General features: G+C 34.9%; 1 protein-coding gene across 4 annotated transcripts in view; it reads left to right on the forward strand.

Moving 5' to 3' along the window:
* The window catches only part of LOC127851239 (uncharacterized), a 62,893-nt gene extending 41,076 nt beyond the window's left edge, over nt 1-21,817 (forward strand). For all 4 annotated transcript variants that reach the window (XM_052384853.1, XM_052384851.1, XM_052384852.1 and 1 more), the window contains 9 exons: nt 4,275-4,515; nt 5,473-5,592; nt 9,424-9,519; nt 9,856-10,033; nt 11,565-12,862; nt 13,587-13,633; nt 14,164-14,222; nt 16,244-16,375; nt 19,364-21,817. In XM_052384853.1, coding sequence (XP_052240813.1) covers nt 4,275-4,515; nt 5,473-5,592; nt 9,424-9,519; nt 9,856-10,033; nt 11,565-12,862; nt 13,587-13,633; nt 14,164-14,222; nt 16,244-16,375; nt 19,364-19,467 — 2,275 coding nt within the window. In that variant the 3' untranslated portion in view covers nt 19,468-21,817. The remainder of the gene's footprint in view (nt 1-4,274; nt 4,516-5,472; nt 5,593-9,423; nt 9,520-9,855; nt 10,034-11,564; nt 12,863-13,586; nt 13,634-14,163; nt 14,223-16,243; nt 16,376-19,363) is intronic.
* Nucleotides 21,818-22,258: the final 441 nt, after the last annotated feature.

The following is a 22,258-nucleotide window of genomic DNA, read 5'->3' on the forward strand; positions in this document are numbered from 1 at the left end:
ACATGTTTTTTTCTATGAGTAAAACAAATAAAGTATAAAGATTTTTTAAAGAAGAACATTCCTTTTTCTATATTGAAACAAAAATAATGAGTTTATGAGTAAAACAATCAAATAAGAATAATGGTTATTAGCAAGAAAACTCAAAAAAGAATAATTGTATGGGTCAACCACTCTACTACTATTAAGATTTTAATACAAGAACTATCAATTTTCCTTTTTTAGATCTTGTGACAAAAAAGGAATTATGTTTCTAATTTATGATAGAGTACTCATGCATTGGTACTGGTACCCAAAGTAGTTGATGAGATCTAATTGAAACTGAATGTAATACCAAACTGTATCCCATGGGAGGAGTACAACATGGCAAAATGTTTAATGGGCAATAAACTGTCGGTATCAAATGATGTATGGAATGTTTGGCTTTGTTTGTGTCAATGCATCAAGGGGTCAGTGTAGCTTGAGCCATGAATAATTGACAGTTATGAGTTATTATCGAGTAAGATAATTATTATATCTGAGTTTGTTTGTTACATTTGTCACCTGCATTTGGCCTGATAAGAGACGTCTTTTTTTGTTAATTTGTTATCAGTGATAAGGAGTAATCATGCTATTTGTGGGTAAGTTTTGCTATAAAATGTTATATTGATATTGGTTTTGCTATTTTTTTACAATTGGTCTACAGCTGGTTTTTAGCTCATCTATTTTTTGAAAAAAAATTATGAGCTATTGTCATCACCTTGGCGTCGGCGTTGGCGTTGGCGTTGGCGTTGGCGTTGGCGTTGGCGTCGGCGTCCGGTTAAGTTTTGCGTTTAGGTCCACTTTTCTCAGAAAGTATCAATGCTATTGCATTCAAACTTGGTACACTTACTTACTATCATGAGGGGACTAGGCAGGCAAAGTTAGATAACTCTGGCGTGCATTTTGACAGAATTATGTGCCCTTTTTGTACTTAAAAAATTGCAAATTTTGGTTAAGTTTTGCGTTTAGTTCCACTTTTCTCAGTAAGTATCAATGCTATTGCATTCAAACTTGGTACACTTACTTACTATCATGAGGGGACTGGGCAGGCAAAGTTAGATAACTCTGGCATGCATTTTGACAGAATTATGTGCCCTTTTTATACTTAGAAAATTGACAATTTTGGTTAAGTTTTGTGTTTAGGTCCATTTTATTAGCTCATCTATTTTTTGAAAAAAAATTATGAGCTATTGTCATCACCTTGGCGTCGGCGTTGGCGTTGGCGTTGGCGTTGGCGTTGGCGTCGGCGTCCGGTTAAGTTTTGCGTTTAGGTCCACTTTTCTCAGAAAGTATCAATGCTATTGCATTCAAACTTGGTACACTTACTTACTATCATGAGGGGACTAGGCAGGCAAAGTTAGATAACTCTGGCGTGCATTTTGACAGAATTATGTGCCCTTTTTGTACTTAAAAAATTGCAAATTTTGGTTAAGTTTTGCGTTTAGTTCCACTTTTCTCAGTAAGTATCAATGCTATTGCATTCAAACTTGGTACACTTACTTACTATCATGAGGGGACTGGGCAGGCAAAGTTAGATAACTCTGGCATGCATTTTGACAGAATTATGTGCCCTTTTTATACTTAGAAAATTGACAATTTTGGTTAAGTTTTGTGTTTAGGTCCATTTTATTCCTTAAGCATCAAAGCTATTGCTTTCATACTTGCAACACTTACTAACTATCATAAGGGGACTGTGCAGGCAAAGTAATGTAACTCTGACTGGCATTTTGACAGAATTATGTGCCCTTTTTATACTTAGAAAATTGAAAATTTGATTAAGTTTTGTGTTTAGGTCCACTTTATTCCTACAGTATCAAAGCTATTGCTTTCATACTTGCAAGATTTATGAACTATCATAAGGGGACGGTGCAGGCAAAGTTATGTAACTCTGACTGGCATTTGGACGGAATTATGGGCCCTTTATACTTAGAAAATTGAAAATTTGGTTAAGATTTATGTTTTGGTCACTTTACCCCTAAAGTATCATAGATATTGCTTTCATACTTGGAACACTCACAAACTATCATAAGGGTACAGTAAAAGGACAAGTTGCATAACTCTGGTTGTCATTGTTACGGAATTATGGCCCTTTTTTGACTTAGTAACTTTTAATATATGGTTAAATTTTGTGTTTCGATCCACTCGAAGTATCAAGGCTATTGCTTTCAAACTTCAAATACTTACATGCTATCATGAGGTTACTGTACCTGGCAACTTGAATTTTACTTTGACCTTTGAATGACCTTGACTCTCAAGGTCAAATTATTAAATTTTGCTAAAATTGCCATAACTTCTTTATTTATGATTAGATTTGATTGATACTTTGATGAAACTACTCTTACCTGACATACCACAATAGACTTCACCCAAACCATCCCCCGTGCCCTCCCCCCCCTCCCCCCCCCCCCTAATTTTTTTTTTTTTTTTTTTTTTTTATAAGATCATCTCACAAATGACCACCACACCCTCACACTATACCCCCACCCCACCCCCCCCCCCCCCCCCCCCAAATTTTTTTTTTGATTTTTTTTTTTTTTTTTTTTTTTTTTTTAAGATCATCTCACAAATTATCACCACACCCTCACACTATACCCCCCCCCCCCCCCCCGATTTTTTTTTTTTTTTTTTTTTTTTTCGCTTTTTTGGAAGATAATGTAATAAATGTCCACAACCCCACACTATACACCCCTCTTCACTCCACTCCTCCCTCCTTTGTGATTGAAAATGAGAGTCCCTTCACCTTTAAAAAGAAAATAGATGAGCGGTCTGCACCCGCAAGGCGGTGCTCTTGTTTAAACTTTGAACATAGCTTGATGTCTCGTAATACTGAACATTTTATAATCCCATTGTTAGTACATTTTCATTATATATATTTTTTTTTCTTTTTTGAGCACAAAATAATTGTTCATATATAATTAATACGTAGTAAAAGTAAAATATTTTCCTTGCCTTAACAATTATAGTCAAGCGTTTGGTATGTAGTGTACCATGTAAATATTCATAAACATTTCAGTTTAATGTTGATCCATCAAGTGCTTGTTTGGGATTAAATGCTAAGTAAAATATTTAAACAGAACACACAGTGGGGTAAATGTGCTGTAAATTCGTGCATTTACTGTTCATTATCCTTTTTTAAAATATTTTCTAACCGCTGACCATTTAGGTAAAAAATTAGGTTGAAAAAGGGTTGGTCCTGTGTTTCAATTAATACAGATATTCTTAAAAAAGTTGAGATTTGTTATCAGAATGTAAACAAATATTTGTGTCGCATGTTGACATTTCACAAATATTTTATCTTTTGGCCCAAAAATACCTTTAGGGCATTTTGGTCTAATGATCTGTGTATGGCCTAGTCAACTATGACTGGCCAATTAAATTAAGGAAATCAATTTTAAAATTAACTTCAATATTGCTAGTGTTAATATCTGTAATATCTGTAATTATGACCTGCCAATCACATGGTATTCAGAGAGTTTGCACGCACTGACTCTAATTGATTACTTAATTGAAGGAAATACAAAATTGTTCCTGATTAAGATATTTTTAATAGTTTAATATGCGCAAGTGTTTTATTTGTGGATATAGACTGGTGTATTTATCATTTCTTGACAAGTTACCATGGATAAACAATATGACTAATACCAGCTGGATCTGTATACAGGTTTTATGTAATGCATACACTGAGTAATATTTTTAACTAGTGGAGCTAGTGTGTGTGTTAATTGATGGACACTAATTTTGCTGTATGTGTAAGTGGCTGGGAATTTATTTTCCCTGGATTTATTACTATTTTATACATATATGACTTATATGAATAATGTTACAAAAATGTGTCATTCGCATTTACTAGCATATTTTTTTATATTTTTTTAATTTTTTAAATGAAATACTTGATATGGAAAACACTGAAAACAGCAACACCATAATGGAAAGAACTTGTGCTGACACTAGATAATTGAATATTTTCTACAAGTCATAATGAGTTTAGGTGAAGTTACATCTGTTAACTATTATTATTATTATGTCTTGAACAATGTGTGAAGCAAACTGCTTGATAAACTTGAATTAAATATTGTGTCTAATTTGCACATGTTCGGATCAAGGTGGCATGAAAATGTTGTAGTTCACAGCATGTTGCTATTTTACAGTGGATTTATCTTTACATTTCACTGCCAATGTATGCAAACATTCAAAACATAATTAAAAAAATACTAATCACGATGATAAATTTCTAAAACATTGAGTCACATTTTCAGGTTGTGCTCCAAAGTAAACAGTTTTGCAGCTGTTTCTACGAACAGGATTTTGTGTGCCACTGAACTGCCATTAGAACGTCTGTGTAAGCTGCAGGATACTTTTGTTCTTCCTGATTTGCTGACTTCAAATTCAAACGGACCAATCAAAGAGGAGTTTACTGATGAAGAAATAATTAAACCAAAGGGAAAGGAATCTGCCACAAACACAGACTCATTATTACATTTGAAAAGAAATCCAGATGTAAGCATTTAAAATCTAGAATTTTCACTGATATTTGTTTTTATTTATAAACCTTAATATAAGCATTTGTCAGCACCAAATATGTTTGTGACATTGAAATAGGCCAAACATGTAGAAATAAACGTGCTCTTATCTGTGTTCTAGGATATTTATTATATTACCACTTAACCCTGAACGTGTGTTACTTTGATGTGAACATGCTACATCATGGCTTGTGCAGTTCCTTGGAGAGTTATTTGTCAAAACTTTAAATGTCTATAAATATTTAAATTTAAGCGAGTTTTTTTTATAGTTGTTAAAACTGCATACATATTGATTTGTTTAGCTTGCGTACAAGTATGACAAAGTTAGATATTATAGTGTTGACTTAAAAGTCATTTTAAGAGCATAGTTAATATTTATTATGGAAGCATAGAGAAATTACAATAAATTAATGTTAAATGGATATTGATAATTCATTCAAAAGAATAATGTGGGATATTTATATATAACTAAATATTTGGATTAAAAAAAAACACTATTACATGCACCTGGATTCTGATTTCTGGAATGTTCACAAAATATTCACTTTTAACTCTTTCAGTGCTGGAACCGAATTTTGAAGGCCTTTGCAAACAGTTTGGATCCAGATGAGACGCCACAGAACGTGGTGTCTCATTAGGATCCAAACTGTTTGCTATTCTGATAGTATTCTTTGAAAAAAAAAATCGAAGAAAATGATAATTTGAGAAATTCAGCAGACGACATTTTAGCAGGCAACAAATTTCCCAGCATGACTTTGCTAAGAAAACAAGCAGCAATTATACTGTTCACTGAGGACCTTGCTTTCAAAGCTTTTAGAACTCTTATTTGCCACATCTGGCACAACATAAACTTTAAAAGAATAAGCCTAGAACACATTTCTTGTGAGCTTATTACTGTAACATGGATATACATGTATGCATGTATTCTCTGTAGAGTGTTCTAGAAGACAGCTCGAAGCTAGACGTGATAGACCTGTACACTGACCGTGTGTCTGAACTGGTGACCAGCCTGGACGTAAAGGGAGTCCTCACACCTGACCTACTGCTATACCAGGTGAGAAACCAGCCAGATTTCACCTTTTTATTCTTAGACTTAAGAATAAAGAATTATATAGTCTTAGACTCAATAAAAATGCCTCACTTTTTGAATATGCACAGGCTAAAAAATGGTGCTTGCGTCATTAACAAACTGTTTTAAATAAGTAATGATGTTATTAAAGGTGTTAACTTCCATGCTAGAATTAATCTCCAAGTAATTATAGTACATTAAAGTTTTAAGAATATTTTTTATTTTTAGACTTAAGTCTAAGAATCAGTTGGTGAATACAGATTGGAGGCTTGTACTGGTTTTCAATGCTTTGATATCTCCTACTTTCAGATGATTTACTTATTTTAAATGCCAACATTGCTTTACAAATAGATCATAACTTGCATAGATCTGTTAAATCAATAATTGATATGAGCTGCAGTGGGGGAAATCCAGTCTTAATGCATGTGCAAAAAGTGTCGTCCCTGATTTTGTCACAGATGAGCACAGGCTAATCAGGAACTGCCCTTTCTGCTTTTATAGTATTTTTGGTTTCAGTTTAGACAGAAAGTGTCGTTCCTGATTACCTTGTGCAGAATTCACAGGCTTATTTAGGATGACACTTTATGCACATTAAATTTTCCCCCTTTTCCCCAGAGCAAGGCTCATATGTGTCTTGTCCTGAGAAAATTGGGCTTTATGCATGTGCGTAAAGTGTCGTCCCAGATTAGCCTGTGCAGTCCGCACAGGCTAATCACGGACGACACTTTCCGCTTTTATCGTATTTTTAGTTTCAAGGAAGTCCCTCCTTGCCGAAAATCAAGTTTAGGCGGAAAGTGTCGTCCCTGATTAGCCTGTGCGGAATGCACCGGCTAATCTGGGACGACACTTTACGCACATGCATTAAGCCCATTTTTGTCAGAACACGACTCATATGTTAAGTTCACCCTAGGTAGATTGTTTTCCTTCCAAATGGTGTTTCCAAAATCCAAAATGATCTGGTTAATGATACAGTAAAGTGGATCAGTGTTCTAGTACAAGTTTTCATTTTTCGCATAAAGTATATTTTTCTAGTTGATAAGGTGTTTATAATCACCAGAAAGGGAGACAAATTCTTGAGCACTTGCTATTGTACCTGAACTTGTGGTTTCCATTTATAAAGCTTTGTGTGCTCAAATTGTAGTAAATTTTAGTGAAAAGAACAACAATTTCTGCACAGGTGATTAATTAGAATCTCTGAAATACTGCATCCATAATTATACTGCCTTATGTTATATTTTGTTTAAATGAAGGTAAACTATGTTTACAATTTATTGTGTTTATGACATTAAATTCAGCTAGTTCCTGGTAACATTTGTTTATTAAAGCTTTGAATTATTTTATTACAAGTAAGTAAAATACATGTCTTATGGCTCTTAAGTTGTATTGTTCAGATTTGAGAACTGTTGTTTTTGTCTGTATTTACTGTATCCTTTTATTTTGATTCTGTCTGTATGTACTGTATATTTTAATGTTTATTCTGTCTGTATGTACTGTATATTTATGCCCCCCTATGAAGAAGAGGGGGTATATTGTTTTGCTCATGTCGGTCCGTCTGTCCGTATGTATGTCCGTATGTCCGTCCACCAGATGGTTTCCAGATGATAACTCAAGAACGCTTAGGCCTAGGATCATGAAACTTCATAGGTACATTGATCATGACTAGCAGATGACATCTATTTATTTTGAGGTCACTAGGTCAAAGGTCAAGGTCACGGTGACCCAAAATAGTAAAATGGTTTCCGGATGATAACTCAAGAACGCTTATGCCTATAATCATGAAACTTCATAGGTACATTGATCATGACTCGCAGATGACCCTTATTGATTTTCAGGTCACTAGGTCAAAGGTCAAGGTCACGGTGACCCAAAAAAGTAAAATGGTTTCCGGATGATAACTCAAGAACACTTATGCCTAGGATCATGAAACTTCATAGGTACATTGATCATGACTCGCAGATGACCCCTATTGATTTTCAGGTCACTAGGTCAAAGGTCAAGGTCATTTGAAAAAAAAAGTTATGAGCTATTGTCATCACCTTGTCGTCAGCGTCTGGTTAAGTTTTGTGTTTAGGTCACCTTTTCTCATAAAGTATCAAAGCTATTGCATTCAAACTTGGTACACTTACTTACTATCATGAGGGGACTGGGCAGGCAAAGTAAGATAACTCTGGCGTGCATTTTGACAGAATTATTTGCCCTTTTTATAATTAGAAACTTGAAAATTTGGTTAAGAAAAAAGTATACTTTTTGTGATTGGGAATATAGCCGAATTTCGGCTATAAAATCGGGCCAAAACAAAACCCTGCCTAGGATCATGAAACTTCAAAGGTACATTGATAATGACTGGCAGATTACCCCTATTGATTTTCAGGTCACTAGGTCAAAGGTCAAGGTAACAGTGACATGAAACAGTAAAATGGTTTCTGGGTGATAACTCAAAAATTCTTAGCCCTAGGATCATGAAACTTCATAGGTACATTGATCATGACTCGCAGATGACCCTAATTGATTTTCAGGTCACTAGGTCAAAGGTCAAGGTCACGGTGACCCAAAAAAGTAAAATGGTTTCCGGATGATAACTCAAGAACACTTATGCCTAGGATCATGAAACTTCATAGGTACATTGATCATGACTCGCAGATGACCCCTATTGATTTTCAGGTCACTAGGTCAAAGGTCAAGGTCAGGGTGACCCGAAATAGTAAAATGGTTTTTGGATGATAACTCAAATACGCTTATGCTTAAGGATCATGAAACTTCATAGGTACATTGATCATGACTCGCAGATGACCCCTATTGATTTTCAGGTCACTAGGTCAAAGGTCAAGGTCATTTGAAAAAAAAGTTATGAGCTATTGTCATCACCTTGTCGTCAGCGTCTGGTTAAGTTTTGTGTTTAGGTCAACTTTTCTCATAAAGTATCAAAGCTATTGCATTCAAACTTGGTACACTTACTTACTATCATGAGGGGACTGAGCAGGCAAAGTAAGATAACTCTGGCGTGCATTTTGACAGAATTATTTGCCCTTTTTATAATTAGAAACTTGAAAATTTGGTTAAGAAAAAAGTATACTTTTTGTGATTCGGAATATAGCCGAATTTCGGCTATAAAATCGGGCCAAAACAAAACCCTGCCTAGGATCATGAAACTTCAAAGGTACATTGATCATGACTGGCAGATTACCCCTATTGATTTTCAGGTCACTAGGTCAAAGGTCAAGGTAACAGTGACACGAAACAGTAAAATGGTTTCTGGGTGATAACTCAAGAATTCTTAGCCCTAGGATCATGAAACTTCATAGGTACATTTATCATGACTTGCAGATGACCCCTAATGATTTTCAGGTCACTAGGTCAAGGTCACAGTGACAAAAAACGTATTCACGCAATGGCTGCCACTACAACTGACAGCCCATATGAGGGGCATGCATGTTTTACAAACAGCCCTTGTTTAATGTGGATTTTATCTGTATGTACTATATATTTTAATGTTGATAAATTCTGTATGTACTAGCCGTATATCTTAATGTGGATTTTGTTTGTATTTACTGTATATCTTAATGTTGATTCTGTCTGTATGTACTGAATATCTTAAGGTGGAATCTGTCTGTATGTGCTGTATATCTAAATGTGGATTCTGTCGGTATGTACTGTATATTGTAATGTGGATTCTGTCTGTATGTACTGTATTTCTTAATGTGGATTCTGTCTGTATGTACTGTATATTGTAATGTGGATTCTGTCTGAATGTACTGTATATCTTAATGTGGATTCTGTCTGCATGTATTGTATAACTGTTTATTTTAATTTTTCCAGGCCAATTCAGATACAATAGTGGTTGGCTGTAACTCGCAAACTTTGATACAGATTTTTAAGCTTGAGGATAACAAAATTATTAAGACTGGAGAAATTGTGAGTTATTTTATTTATCTGTTTTGTTTTGTTCATATTGTTTTGTTTTGAAATTCTAGATGTTTAACAATTATTATAAACCATTTTGAAAATCTTTGATGATCAAAGCAAATAGAAAGTTGCTTTCTCTAAATATGCAAATTGTAAATATCTTTGTTGTTTTTTTACGCAAGTCATTTAAATGACATTGAGAGTAATTATTAAAAAAAAATCTAAATGAAATTTATCAAGATTGATGTCAATGCCTTTTTCTTTTCTTTGTAAATACATTAAACGCACTGCCAATGAAGCAGCAACAACAGACGCTGATACATAATCATATGCTTGTATTTTCAGAATCTAGACATACAGGAGAGACCGAAAGGCATAGCAAGTTTCCAAGGCAACAGTTACGGGAATGAGGAAGGGGTCCTCATTCTGATTGGCAAGAAAGAGCTCACAGATACAGCATTCCCATCATCATCAGCCTACGCAAACATGAAGTCTGTGCTGAAGTTTTTCAATGTGAAACAGGGTTAGTAAACCGGATGTTTCTTCATTGTGTGTTTTTTTTTTTGTGGCGTGTTGGTTTCAATGTCTAGTATTATAATTCTCTTCAGACTGTTTGACTAGTGGTCATTTGCTATAACTAAAAGACCCTGTGCTTGAATTAAGTGTCTCTGCCACTGTTGAAGCTTAAGTTGGTCTTTGTGTTTATAAATTATATATATTTTTTTTATAGTAGTAATTATTGGTATGTAACTCGTATGTTCTTACTGAAATCTATTTTTTAGCGCTTAATTTGTCATCAAAATACTTCTTGATTTATGAAAATTATTTATTATAAAAAATGTAATCAATATAAGGTCTTAATTAAGTCAGTAATGTTTTTGTTTTGGGTTTAAAGCAGGGTGACAGAAAAGGCTCGTTATATTGTTTTTACGATTTGTATTTGACAGAAAACAAATTGAAATTAAAATTCAATCGAACAGAAAACGATTATGAAAATGGAAAACAAATTGAAATTGATTCTTCGTCGTTTTAGTTGTTCCGTTTTCCGCCATACCGCTTTTAATTATCATTAGTGTATTGTAACCTTTAGTGTGGCGTAATATTTTCAGTTAGTTCCTTTAGGACGGTGTCAATATAAAAAGTTACTTCAGCCGAAATAAGTTCGGGAAAAGGTTCTATGTTAAACGCTGTCGGGTTATGAAACTTTCATAAACGACGTGGGCGCCCAATATTTTACAATTCGGTATGAGACCCAAACCGTCGGGAAAAGACATTGTGAAGAGTATACTATCACATTTAATAGCGCAGGTGGTGACATATTTTGAAGTATTCGGTTCAAAACACCGCTGCGATTCCATGTCTCAAAAACTAACAGCATCATGATCTCCACTGGCTTGTCATTGATGGAGAGGATTTGGCAATGTGAGTATGATCTGAGACTGAAAGGCAGGAGTGTTGAAACTGGTAGAAACAAAATGACTCATCATCATCCATTTGTCAATATACAATTAGTACTAATATTTACAAACAACCATTTTCACTCAAGACTGTGAATTGACAATGACTTAATTGGAATAAGAAGTGCTGAGAATTATCAATATCCAAAAATGATGCGCTAATCTGATCCAGAAATATATGTACGTTTTGATCAAATTGTAAAAAAAATAATTGACAAATAGTTTTGAGGGAAAAAACAAATTGTTACAAAAAGCTTGCAGTGAAAACTAATTGACCCTAAATCTTATCTGTTGCCCTGGTTTAAAGTTGATTTTATGGCTGTATTTTTCATCTGGATTCTTAAGTTTTACAAAAATAAAAAGTATTTTATTGCTTTGAAAAATATGTTTGTTTGATAGTTGCTTTTTTACTGAGTTTAAATCATACTAGTTTTACCTGATATTATATATAATATTTGAATTTCTTGAAAAAATGTGTGTTTGTTTGATAATTGCTGAGTTTAAAATTGATTTGTTTATGTACTTTATATGTATTGTTTTTTAAATGTACTTTGTTTACCTGTAAGAAAGAGAACCGATTTTCAACTGTCATCTTAGGTCGCTATTCAAAGAATCATCTGACTCACACAGCCAGTGTTCCCTCAATTCCAACAAGTGTTGAGACAAATGGTAACCATGACAAAAGAGATGGTGACAACATTTACGAGAGTGTGATGACGTTTGGCATCCACCAGAAGTACAGTCAGAGCAGTAGGGACGTCAGCAACAACAACAACGTGCGCAAACCAGTGTCCAAATCAAGCAGTGTGCTCATCCCAAAGAGCGACAATGACTCAGAAAAAGCAAACGGTAGCTATCGGAATAGTTTCCATGGTGATTTTGATGCCTTTGCTAAGGCGAGGGTAATGAAAACTATTGGCGATAATATTCCAGAGGAAGCTGAAAATGGGGTCAAGGTCAATGGCAACATTAGGCATAGTATCCATGGTGATTTTGATGTAAAGTCAAAAGAGAATGTAGGTTTGCCTGAAAATGGTCTTGTGATTGATGAATCTGCTCCAGTTCCCCCTAAAAGACCGCTTAGAAAGAAAAAATCCATGAGGAATAGAGAAGATTTGTCGAGGACATCATCAAATTCAAGTCAGGAAAGGAGTCGAGCCAATTCAGGTGTTAGTGGGTCTCTGCCAATGGAGTATCTGTCAGACTGTTCTGAGATGTCGCCTAGAGATTCGCCAAGAATTGATGGGAGAAAGTTGATCAGTGCTGAAGATGCACCCATATCTAGTCTGGAAAGTGAAATGCTGGCTAAATGGACGGAGACTTCTGCTGCCTTGGTGAACCAAGTTGGAAATGTTCAGGGTCATCCTGATTCTCAAGGTGTGCCAGAGAAAGATGCTGATACAGTAAATATTGTGTCTGCTGAAGTGAAAAAAGTTCCTGCATATGTTGATGTGCAAGAGGAAAATACTTATCCTGACACTTCTAAAGTGCTTACAATACACATTGGTAGCAAAAGTGAGAGTTTTAATAGACACGGTCAGATTGAAGAAATTGGATCTACCATGGACAATGAAAGTCAATCTTTGGAGATAGAAAAAGCAAATTTCGAATCTCAAACGAGTAATTTTAAAACTTCAGACTTTGGCAGCTTGTGTGGCTCTGAAACTGAGTCACAAAAGGTTGTCATGGAAATGTTGGAAAAAAAGTTGCAGACCAGGGATTCTGACAGGGTTGTGCCTGATAGGCATGTGTCTGACAGGGTTGTATATGACATGGTTGCGTCTGACAGGGTTGTGTCTGATTTTGGTGCTTGTTCCACTAGTCTGTCAGGAGGTCACAAGTTCAGTACCTCGCTGGAGTCACTTGATGACATTGACAAGATCTTGAAGGAACAGGTAACTTCTGCAGTCTTTATTATATAGTATATTCATGGAAAAGAGCTATCAGTAGTTACTGTTGTATCTATAAGTAACTGAATTTGGTTTCTGACTTGAGTGTTTCAGATGAAAAATGTGTTGTTTATTCTAATATGAAGTATTTATATTCCTGGAAGCAGTTTACAAAAACAAAGAATAAGTAGAACACTGGTTTAAAGAAAAGTCTCACTATACGATTTGACCTAATCTGTAAACTTACTATTTCTTTATTTGAAGTACTGATTTTCTGTTTATTGGTTATTATTGTGCATAATGAACAGCAAATTTCTTACAGTTCTTTGATGGTTATTGAAATACATGAACAATATACAGTTGCAAAATGAAATTATGAAAAATAAAAAAGTAATACAATTTATCACATGATATACCCTGTTTCCCATGTAATACAACCACTACATATTTTTGTTATTACACATGTGTAATACAACATTTTTAAGCGTTTTCATTGGCTTAGTTTTCGTTTATTGACCATCGCATTTTGTTATTTTGCTGAAATGACGTTGCAAAGTCAAATGACGTCACATAATGTAAACAACATCCGGAATTTATCATTATGTTTGCGTAAATATTTATTTAATTTGCTCATTTAAAAGCATGTGATAATAAAGATCTGACACTCGTTGTCATATCATACCATATTTTATTAAACTCGTCCCAGAAAGCTTACCTTGTGTATTTTCAGAATCTGAAAATCTCAAAGCTTCAAGAACAGATGAGTCAGTTGAGCAGGTGAGTGGTATATTTTGTTGTTGTTTGGGGAAACTTGGCTAAATGCATGCGTGTAAAGTGTTGTTCCAGATAACTTAAAAGCAGACATTCAGTCAAGTTGAAATGTGAATGTGCAGTCTTCACAGGCTTATGAGAGACAATTCTTAAGTCACATACAGTAAGCCCAGTTTCCCAAGGTTTGGCATGTTTTGTTGTTGTATAGTTTGATATTTTAACATTGCAAAGTATACTTAGAACAGCAAATGATGTTTTACTTTTTCAGTAAAAAAACCCTTCAAACTTGAGGGGATATTTTCAGCTCTGGTTGCTTGTTTATCAAATTATTATCGCTTTTGTCTTTCTATCTGTTAAATGTTATATATTAGTACTTCTTTGATTCAAAGCAGTGTTTTGTGAAAATGATCGTCAAGTTATAAATGGTCTGAACTTATATGGCACAGTCAAATTTGAGATAAAGAACTTAAAGAGAATATTATATTGTCAGCGTTTCGAACTATTTCCAACAATTATGTAATTCTTGTTCATTGCAGGAGAATTGATGACTCTGTCTGTGTTCTACCAAGTCGCTATCAGCAGTCCAGTAAACCAGGTGAGTTTTTTGGCTTTACTCTGATTAAACCCCAGTTAGTCAATTTTCGACCATATAAAAATTAAAGTGTTTTGAAACCTTGGGAATCATCTTTAAAAGACTTTTGTAATGATAGAACATGGTTGTATTAGAGTGTAAGTGCCTTATTTAACAATAATGAAACCCCTTAAAGCTATAACTGTAAGTAATTTTTTACTCAAAATATTTAATTCCAGTTTTATCAAAATGAAACATATTGACTAACAGGGATATGGAATTTAGTCCGCAATGTGAATGGCTATTTGCATAAACATCTAAATGTATAATAGTTTTGAGTGCTGTGTTTGTAACATATGCCATTTTTAGCTCGACTATATATGAAATATATATAGTGGAGCTATACTACTCACCCCGGCGTCGGCGTCTGCGTAAGCGTTAGCTTGCAAATGTTAAAGTTTTCGTACTACCCCAAATATTTTCTTTGTCCCTTGACATATTGCTTTCATATTTTGCATACTTGTTTACCAACATCACCCCAACCTATAAATAAGAGCAGACAACTCTATCAAGCATTTTGTTATAATTATTGCCCCTTTTATAGTTAGAATATCCATATTATTGGTAAATCTATGTTAAAGTTTGCGTACTACCCCAAATATTTCCTATATCCTTTGACATATTGCTTTTATATGTTGCATACTTGTTAACCAACATGACCCCAACCTATTAGCAAGAGCAGACCACTGTATCAAGCATTTTGACATAATTATGGCCCCTTGTACACTTAGATAATTGAACATTTTGCTTAAATTGCCATAACTTCTTTATTTATGATCACATATTATTACTTTGACAAAACAACACTTACCTGAATACCACAATGGATTTCACCCAAACAATACCCCACGCCCCTACCCAGAATCCCTTTCCCCCCACCTCCCCCCCATTTTTTTTTAAAACATCATCTAATAAATTACCACACCCCACATTATACCCCCCTCTCACCCCCACCCCCCCTACCTACCCCCCCCCCCAATTTTTTATATATTTTTTTCCTTTTTTTATTTTTGAAAGATCGTCAAATAAATGACCACACCCCACATTATACCCCCTTACAACCCCCCCCACCCAATTTTTTTTTTTTCCTTTTTTTATTTTTGAAAGATCGTCTAATAAATTATTGAATATGAACAACTTCCTTATGATGGGTTACGTTATACTGTCAAGCACTTGAATAGTCAAGCGCGTTGTCCTCTGACAGCTCTTGTTTACCTCATGCTCTCTCTTGCCGTGAACTAGGAACTATTAAAACAAATCAGTAAGACATTTCTGGATATGCTTAACATTGACCACAATTGCAACTTTGATGAATTTTATGGCATTTAAAATTAATGCTTTGGTGAGTTTGTTTGTGTAATGCACTGTCTTGTTTGTCACAATTTTCAAAGTTTTGATAAGAAAGGTAATGGGAACCTTAAAGGCGAAAATTAATTGCTATTACATGTATATGTATTGTATCTACATAAATATTTCTGCGAATTATATTGTTGCACTTCTTTAAAAGGGCAGGAGAGTTTTTCACTTATCAAGGGTGGTCAGGGGTAGGAAATATTTGTCCGTAGAATGTGTCGCACATATCTAAAAAAATGATTGTTGCAAGAGGGCTGAAAGATTGCAAAAATATTTATCAACATAATTATGAACCTGCGCATTTCCATTTTTTGGTTTGCATGTTATCAATACAACCAGACATGTGGCCTCTTTTTTCAAAATGCTACTTTTTAACTTGCAGAGCAAGTAACTATGACATTTATGCTGCTGTAGGGCTAAAATTTTAGTAACATATATGTAACCAGTGTGTGTATTTAAGTTGTGCATATTTTGGGTCAGTTCTGTCACACATACATTTATTTTTCAGACACAAAATGGATGTGGTGGCATCTGTGTTGTACATACACATTTTTAGTTTGATATAAAGACATTTATGACCCATGATCTATTGTGTACCAATTTTTTCATTTGCTATGTATTTTGTTCACCAGAGACTGTTCAGCTGTGTTTTCGCTGCAAGGACGGGTTCAAGATTGAAAAGAAGTTTCTATTGGACAGTGGTCGCCTCAAGCTGGAGCAGGTGCAACAGGCGTTCAGTCTCGACACTGTGGAGATGTTCCTTGGTATGCGGGCTAATCAGCAGTGGGATTATTAGAGCCTCGTTCTGGGCTTAATGGCTGGGCATTAAGTTTCATCCCAGATTAGCTTGTGCAGTATGGATATTAAGTTTTTATCCCCACGCTTTTTGAAAAGCGTGGGGATATTGTGGTTATCTCCGCCGTCTGTCTGTCCGTCCGTCTTGGCCACTATCTCCTACTACACTATTAGCACTAAAACCTTGAAACTTACACACATGGTAGCTATGAGCATTTGAGCAACCCTGCACTATTTGGAATTTCGATCTGACCCCTGGGTCAAACGTTATGGGGGTTGGGGTGGGGCCGGGTCAGAGATTTTTACACATATATTTAGGTTATTTTACTCTAATTTATTCATTTCTACACCGATTGTCTTCAAATTGATACTGAACCTCTCTTATGACAATACGGTCAATCTAAACTATGCATGGCCCCATTACCAACCCTGGGGCGCCCCGCCCACATAGGACACGCCCACCCAAAATTGCATATTACTATAATTTCTTCATTTCTACACCCATTTACTTCAAATTGTTACTGAACCTATCTTATGACAATATGGTCAATCTAAACTATGTATGGCCCCATTACCAACCCTGGGGCGCCCCGCCCACATAGGCCACACCCACCCAAAATTGCCTTTTACTACAATTTCTTCATTTCTACACCCATTTACTTAAAATTGATACTGAACCTTTCTTATGACAATACGGTCAATCTCAACTATGAATGGCCATATTAACAACCCTGAGGCGCCCTGCCCACATAGGCCACGCCCACCCATAATTGCCTTTTACTATAATTTCTTCATTTCTACACCGATTCACTTCGAATTGATACTGAACTTCTTTTATGACAATACAATCAATCTCAACTATGCATGACCCCATTACCAACCTTGGGGCGACCCTGGGTCAAACATGCGGCGTGGGGATACGCGTCGGCCTCTGCCGCGCCTTTTCTAGTTATAGATTTTTTTTAAAAACAAAAATCTAAATGAAAATTCTGTTTTGAGGGAAAGTTTTGTTCCCTGATTAGACTGATCTTAGACTTATCTTGGACAATTCTTAACCAACATACTCTAAGCCCTTTTTCTCAGAACATGGAGTATTCTATCTGGGCCCCTGTCCCGATTATTTTTTTTTACTAAGCCTACTTTTAGAATAACTGGCTTTAGTCCCTTATTTATTCCTGTGTACCATAATTTTAAAGTTTATGTTGTACAAACTAGTATTTTAATTTATTTTGTTTATTTCAGAATCATTTTAATTGTATTTTAAGTTTGTTACATTCTACAATTCAATCTTTGCACACTTTATTGTCAAGCAAATGTGAGCTTATGGTGTACCTTATAAAACGGGCTCAAGAATATTGAAGGAATCATGGCTATAGTGACCCATAACTGTACTCAAAATGTATGTGAACAGCTGTTTACTTAGTGTATGAATTTATCTGTGCAACATAAATGTAAGGATTTTGAATGATAAATTTATTGTGAGAATATGAATTTCTTATGCGGGATTCATTTATAAAAATGTCTTATGGTGAACACTTACTAATTTGTTTGGACAAATGTGTATGCATCATTGCTTTTGACTTATTATACCCCCACAAACGAAGTTTAGGGGGGTATATAAGAGTGAACTGTCTGTCTGTCGGTCCGTATTAAGTGTCCGCTCTCTAATTGAAGTAGTTTTCATCCGATCTTCACCAAACTTGGTCAGAAGTTGTATTTACATGATGTCTAGGCCAAGTTCGAACATGGGCCTTGCCGGGCCAAAAACTAGGTCAGGGGGTCACTTAGTGCGTTTTAAACATTCAGCATGTTGTCCGCTCTCTAATTCAAGTAGTTTTCATCTGATCTTCACCAAACTTGGTCAGAAGTTGTATCTAGATGATCTTAAGGCCAAGTTTGAACATGGGCCTTGACGGGTCAAAAACTAGGTCACAGGGTCACTAAGTGTGTTTTAAACATTCGGCATGTTGTATGCTCTCTAATTCAAGTAGTTTTCATCCAATCTTCACCAAACTTGGTCAGAAGTTGTATCTAGATGATCTTAAGGCCAAGTTCGAACATGGGCCATTCCGGGCCTAAAACTAGGTCACGGGGTCACTTAGTGTTTTTTTTTAACATTCAGCATGGTGTCCGCTCTCTAATTCAAGTAGTTTACACCCGATCTTCACCAAACTTGGTCAGAAGTTTTATGGAGATGATCTTAAGGCAAAGTTAGAACATGGGCCTTTCTAAGTCAAAAACTAGGTCAAGGGGTCACTTAGTGCGTTTTTAAAATTGAGCATGGTGTCCACTGTTTTTTGTGAAGAGGACATGCAAAATAATATGTGTTAATGCGGCATGTGGGGGTATTTGTCAAGTCTGTGACAAAGCTCTAGTTTGTGCAATGGACTGCTCAAAGTTCAGTTTAAATGACAGTTGTCATGCTGCAGTTGACAATAGCACAAACAATGGCATTCACATTTTTTTAAGTCACATCTTTTTAAAATTGCTTTTGTTGTTAATAGATTTAAATTTGCTTTGATGATAAAGATTTAAATTTCAAAAACAGAATATTGTGATGACACCATGGGGCAGTACTGTAAATCTTGACATGTTCCTAGCTTTTAAGTAATATCTCAAGATAACTTCATTTTACACAAATAAATAGTGAAACATAACAATGTCGGTTTTTTACAGTTCTAAGCTTTTGTCAAAGCATTTGTAAAACTGCATATTTAAGGTAAAAAGAACACGTTGTTTAACAATTGCCTGTAACAGGTACTGGAATACACCCGTGTATTTCAGTACATGTTACAGGCAATTGTTAAACACATTTGGTAGATTTCAAATAACTTTCACTTCATTTTAGCAAAACTCCAAATTAAATTAATGATAAATGAAATAATTTTAAGTTCAAACATTTGACATGAGTACAAAGTAGATTATTATTTACCTACAGTGCTCATATTTGTTTTCAGATGATGAAGCATGCGTTGTGGGGTGCAATATTGATGGCTACATTCCACTAAGATTTGAATCTGGATCTACAATTTTTATCAGCGGAAAGCCAGCATTAAAATGACATAGGATCATGTTCTTAAAGCGGGTATATACGATCTTGTCAAATATTTAGTAATAAATATAAAATGTGTAAAAAACCTATTTTACATATATTTCAATATAAACTAAAATAAAAGTTAAGAAGAACATGTGTCGAAAAATGCTAAATAAGCCAGATATTTAATTCTGAAATCGAAAAAGGCTGTACAGCCGAATTCGCCAGCATATATATCATGCATGTACGATGTGAATCTAAATTTAGTTTAACGGTTCATTTGAAATTTCTGCAGCGATATCGATTCATACGACACATGAACACTTACAAAAAAGACGAATGCGTCGGTTATTGTAGGAAAATAATTACGAATTATCTTCGTCACAATCGGCTCGGGGCGCTAATTTGTATTTGCTGTATTTTATGAAATTCGTCTTAAATGTATCATTTTTCTTGCATAGTGTGTGTTATTATAACATATTTGTATCAATATTTTACAATTCAGCACATATAAAAATCGTATATACCCGCTTTAATGTGTAACAAATGTGTTATACATCACTATGGTTACAGCACATTTGACATTGATTTTTTGGAAATGCTTTAAAGTTTCCAAATAAAATCAATTTTGTGACCTGAAAGAAACAATAAGATTCTGATTTATATTGTATAGCATATATTTTATAACATAAAAATTTATGTATAACTCTGTTAAGCACCTGTAGTGTCCATTTGTGGGATAAAACGAATAATGCATTTTTCTTAATGTTAAATCAATTAAAGCCATGCATGACCACCTGCATGGACAGTATGGGGTCAGGAGAAGATTCAGTGAAACATGAATATTAAAACCTAGGCAACATAAAAGCATTGCCCTGGTGATATGCATTTGAGGGAAACTAACAAAATATACAAGTGTAAAGCACATAACCCTGAAAGTCTGGTAGGAATGTTGTTTTAATGCTCCCAATAGGGTGGCATGTAGAAGTGGAAATGTCCATCCATCCGTCTGTCTGTCTCCCAGCATTCTGTTTAATGGACTGTTTTTCTGAAAAACTTATTAAAATATTAACCTGATATTTGGTGTGAGTTTCGTTCCAGCCTTTTGATTTTTGGCAAAGTTATGGCCTTGGACTTGGAAATTTTCTGTTTTTTTGAGGAGGTATTTTATAAAACACTTTCCGATATTTATCTGATTTTTGGTATGTGAGTCAACCATGACTTTCAGATGAAGTGTGACTATCAATTGATTGTTTTAATCAACTCTTTTAGGTATTGATTATTTTTGGTATGTGTGTGTACCTATATGACTTACAGGACAGAACAGAACATATAGTTTAAGCATTGTTTAAGCAAGACTTAAGCATGAACAGAGCAACATCAAAATAACAATAATAAATACACATGTGTCATAATAACAATTTTGTTGATGATGAATTTTTACTAATACCGGTATGTGATTTTTTTGTGAGAATGTAATATGTAAGTGAAGGTTCTTATTTTTTTTAACAGAGTTAAGTGAATGTTCAAAGTCCTTAATTGATTGAAAACAAATTATCATATACACAATTTCGGGCTATGAAAACTTGTCTGCTGTGAGCCCTTCAACGTTCCATGTTACACATCTACAACACATACACATCCCTCCTAGGCATTCAGCTTGTACTCGTGGCTATCGATGAAAAGTTTGTCCACTCTCACTCTTTATTCTCCTTCTTAGACTTTTTCATGACGGGTATAAGTTTCTGTATGGTTTCCATTACCTCTCTGCATTGGGAATTGCTCTTGTATCCTTACAGAGGAAGTGTGAGTTTTGTTCTGGTCCATTGATTTTTGTCGAAGTTATTGGTCTTGGACTTGTAATTTTTCCGTTTTGTGGAGGATTTTGCAAAATACTTTCTGAACTGTAGCTCATGTGTGGTATGTTAGTCTACCTACATGACTTACAGATGTAGTGTGAGTTTTGATCTGGTCCATTGATTTTCGGCAAAGTCATGGGGGTTGGACTTTAAAATTTTCTCTAAAATAGCTGCTGTGCGGCTTTAAATGGCTGTAGGGGGACATTGTGTTTCACAAACACAAGTCTTGTTTCAAATTTGTATTCTTATTTTAATGTTGTTGTGTCACAACATAGCAATATGCAAGCATATGACATGGAACATATTCACTGCATGTTGTGATGCATATTTCAAGTCATATGTAATTGATAGCTTAAGTATATATAGCTAATATTTAAATAAATAACAACATGTTTGCTTTTATATGCCCCCAGATTGAATGAATGGTGGTATATTGTTTTTGCCCTGTCTGTCTGTCTATCATTGTATGCGTGTGTCTGTCCTAAACTTTAACTTTGCTCATAAAATGAAAACTCTTTGCTCTTTGTTCTTTAAACTTCACATGTGCATGCATCTCATTGACATCTAAAATCAAACATGGTTTTAGGTCACTAGGTAAAAGGTCAAGGTCACTGTGACCTTTACATTCAAAATGTAACCTTGTTTCTAAAATAGCTTCCGTGCTATTGGGGGCATTGTGTTTCACAAACACAGCTGTTGTTAATGATTGTTAATCATTGAACAAACCATGACATGTGAATATAAATGTAATACTAATGATGTTTACTGGTTGGCATGTATTTTCCGGACAAAATACCCATTTATTTTGTGTGTGGAATCAATTGTAGAACAGTGTATTAAGTATTCTGGGTTCTTTGCCCCTTTGCATATGCAAAGAGAATGTCATCTTAGTGCTTATATGCAAATAAAGTTTCCCAAAATGGGCAACATAACACAAAGTATTTAACAATCAACCAATA

The sequence above is a fragment of the Dreissena polymorpha genome, chromosome 11 (assembly GCF_020536995.1).
Source record: "Dreissena polymorpha isolate Duluth1 chromosome 11, UMN_Dpol_1.0, whole genome shotgun sequence".
Classification (NCBI taxonomy): Eukaryota; Metazoa; Mollusca; class Bivalvia; order Myida; family Dreissenidae; genus Dreissena; species Dreissena polymorpha.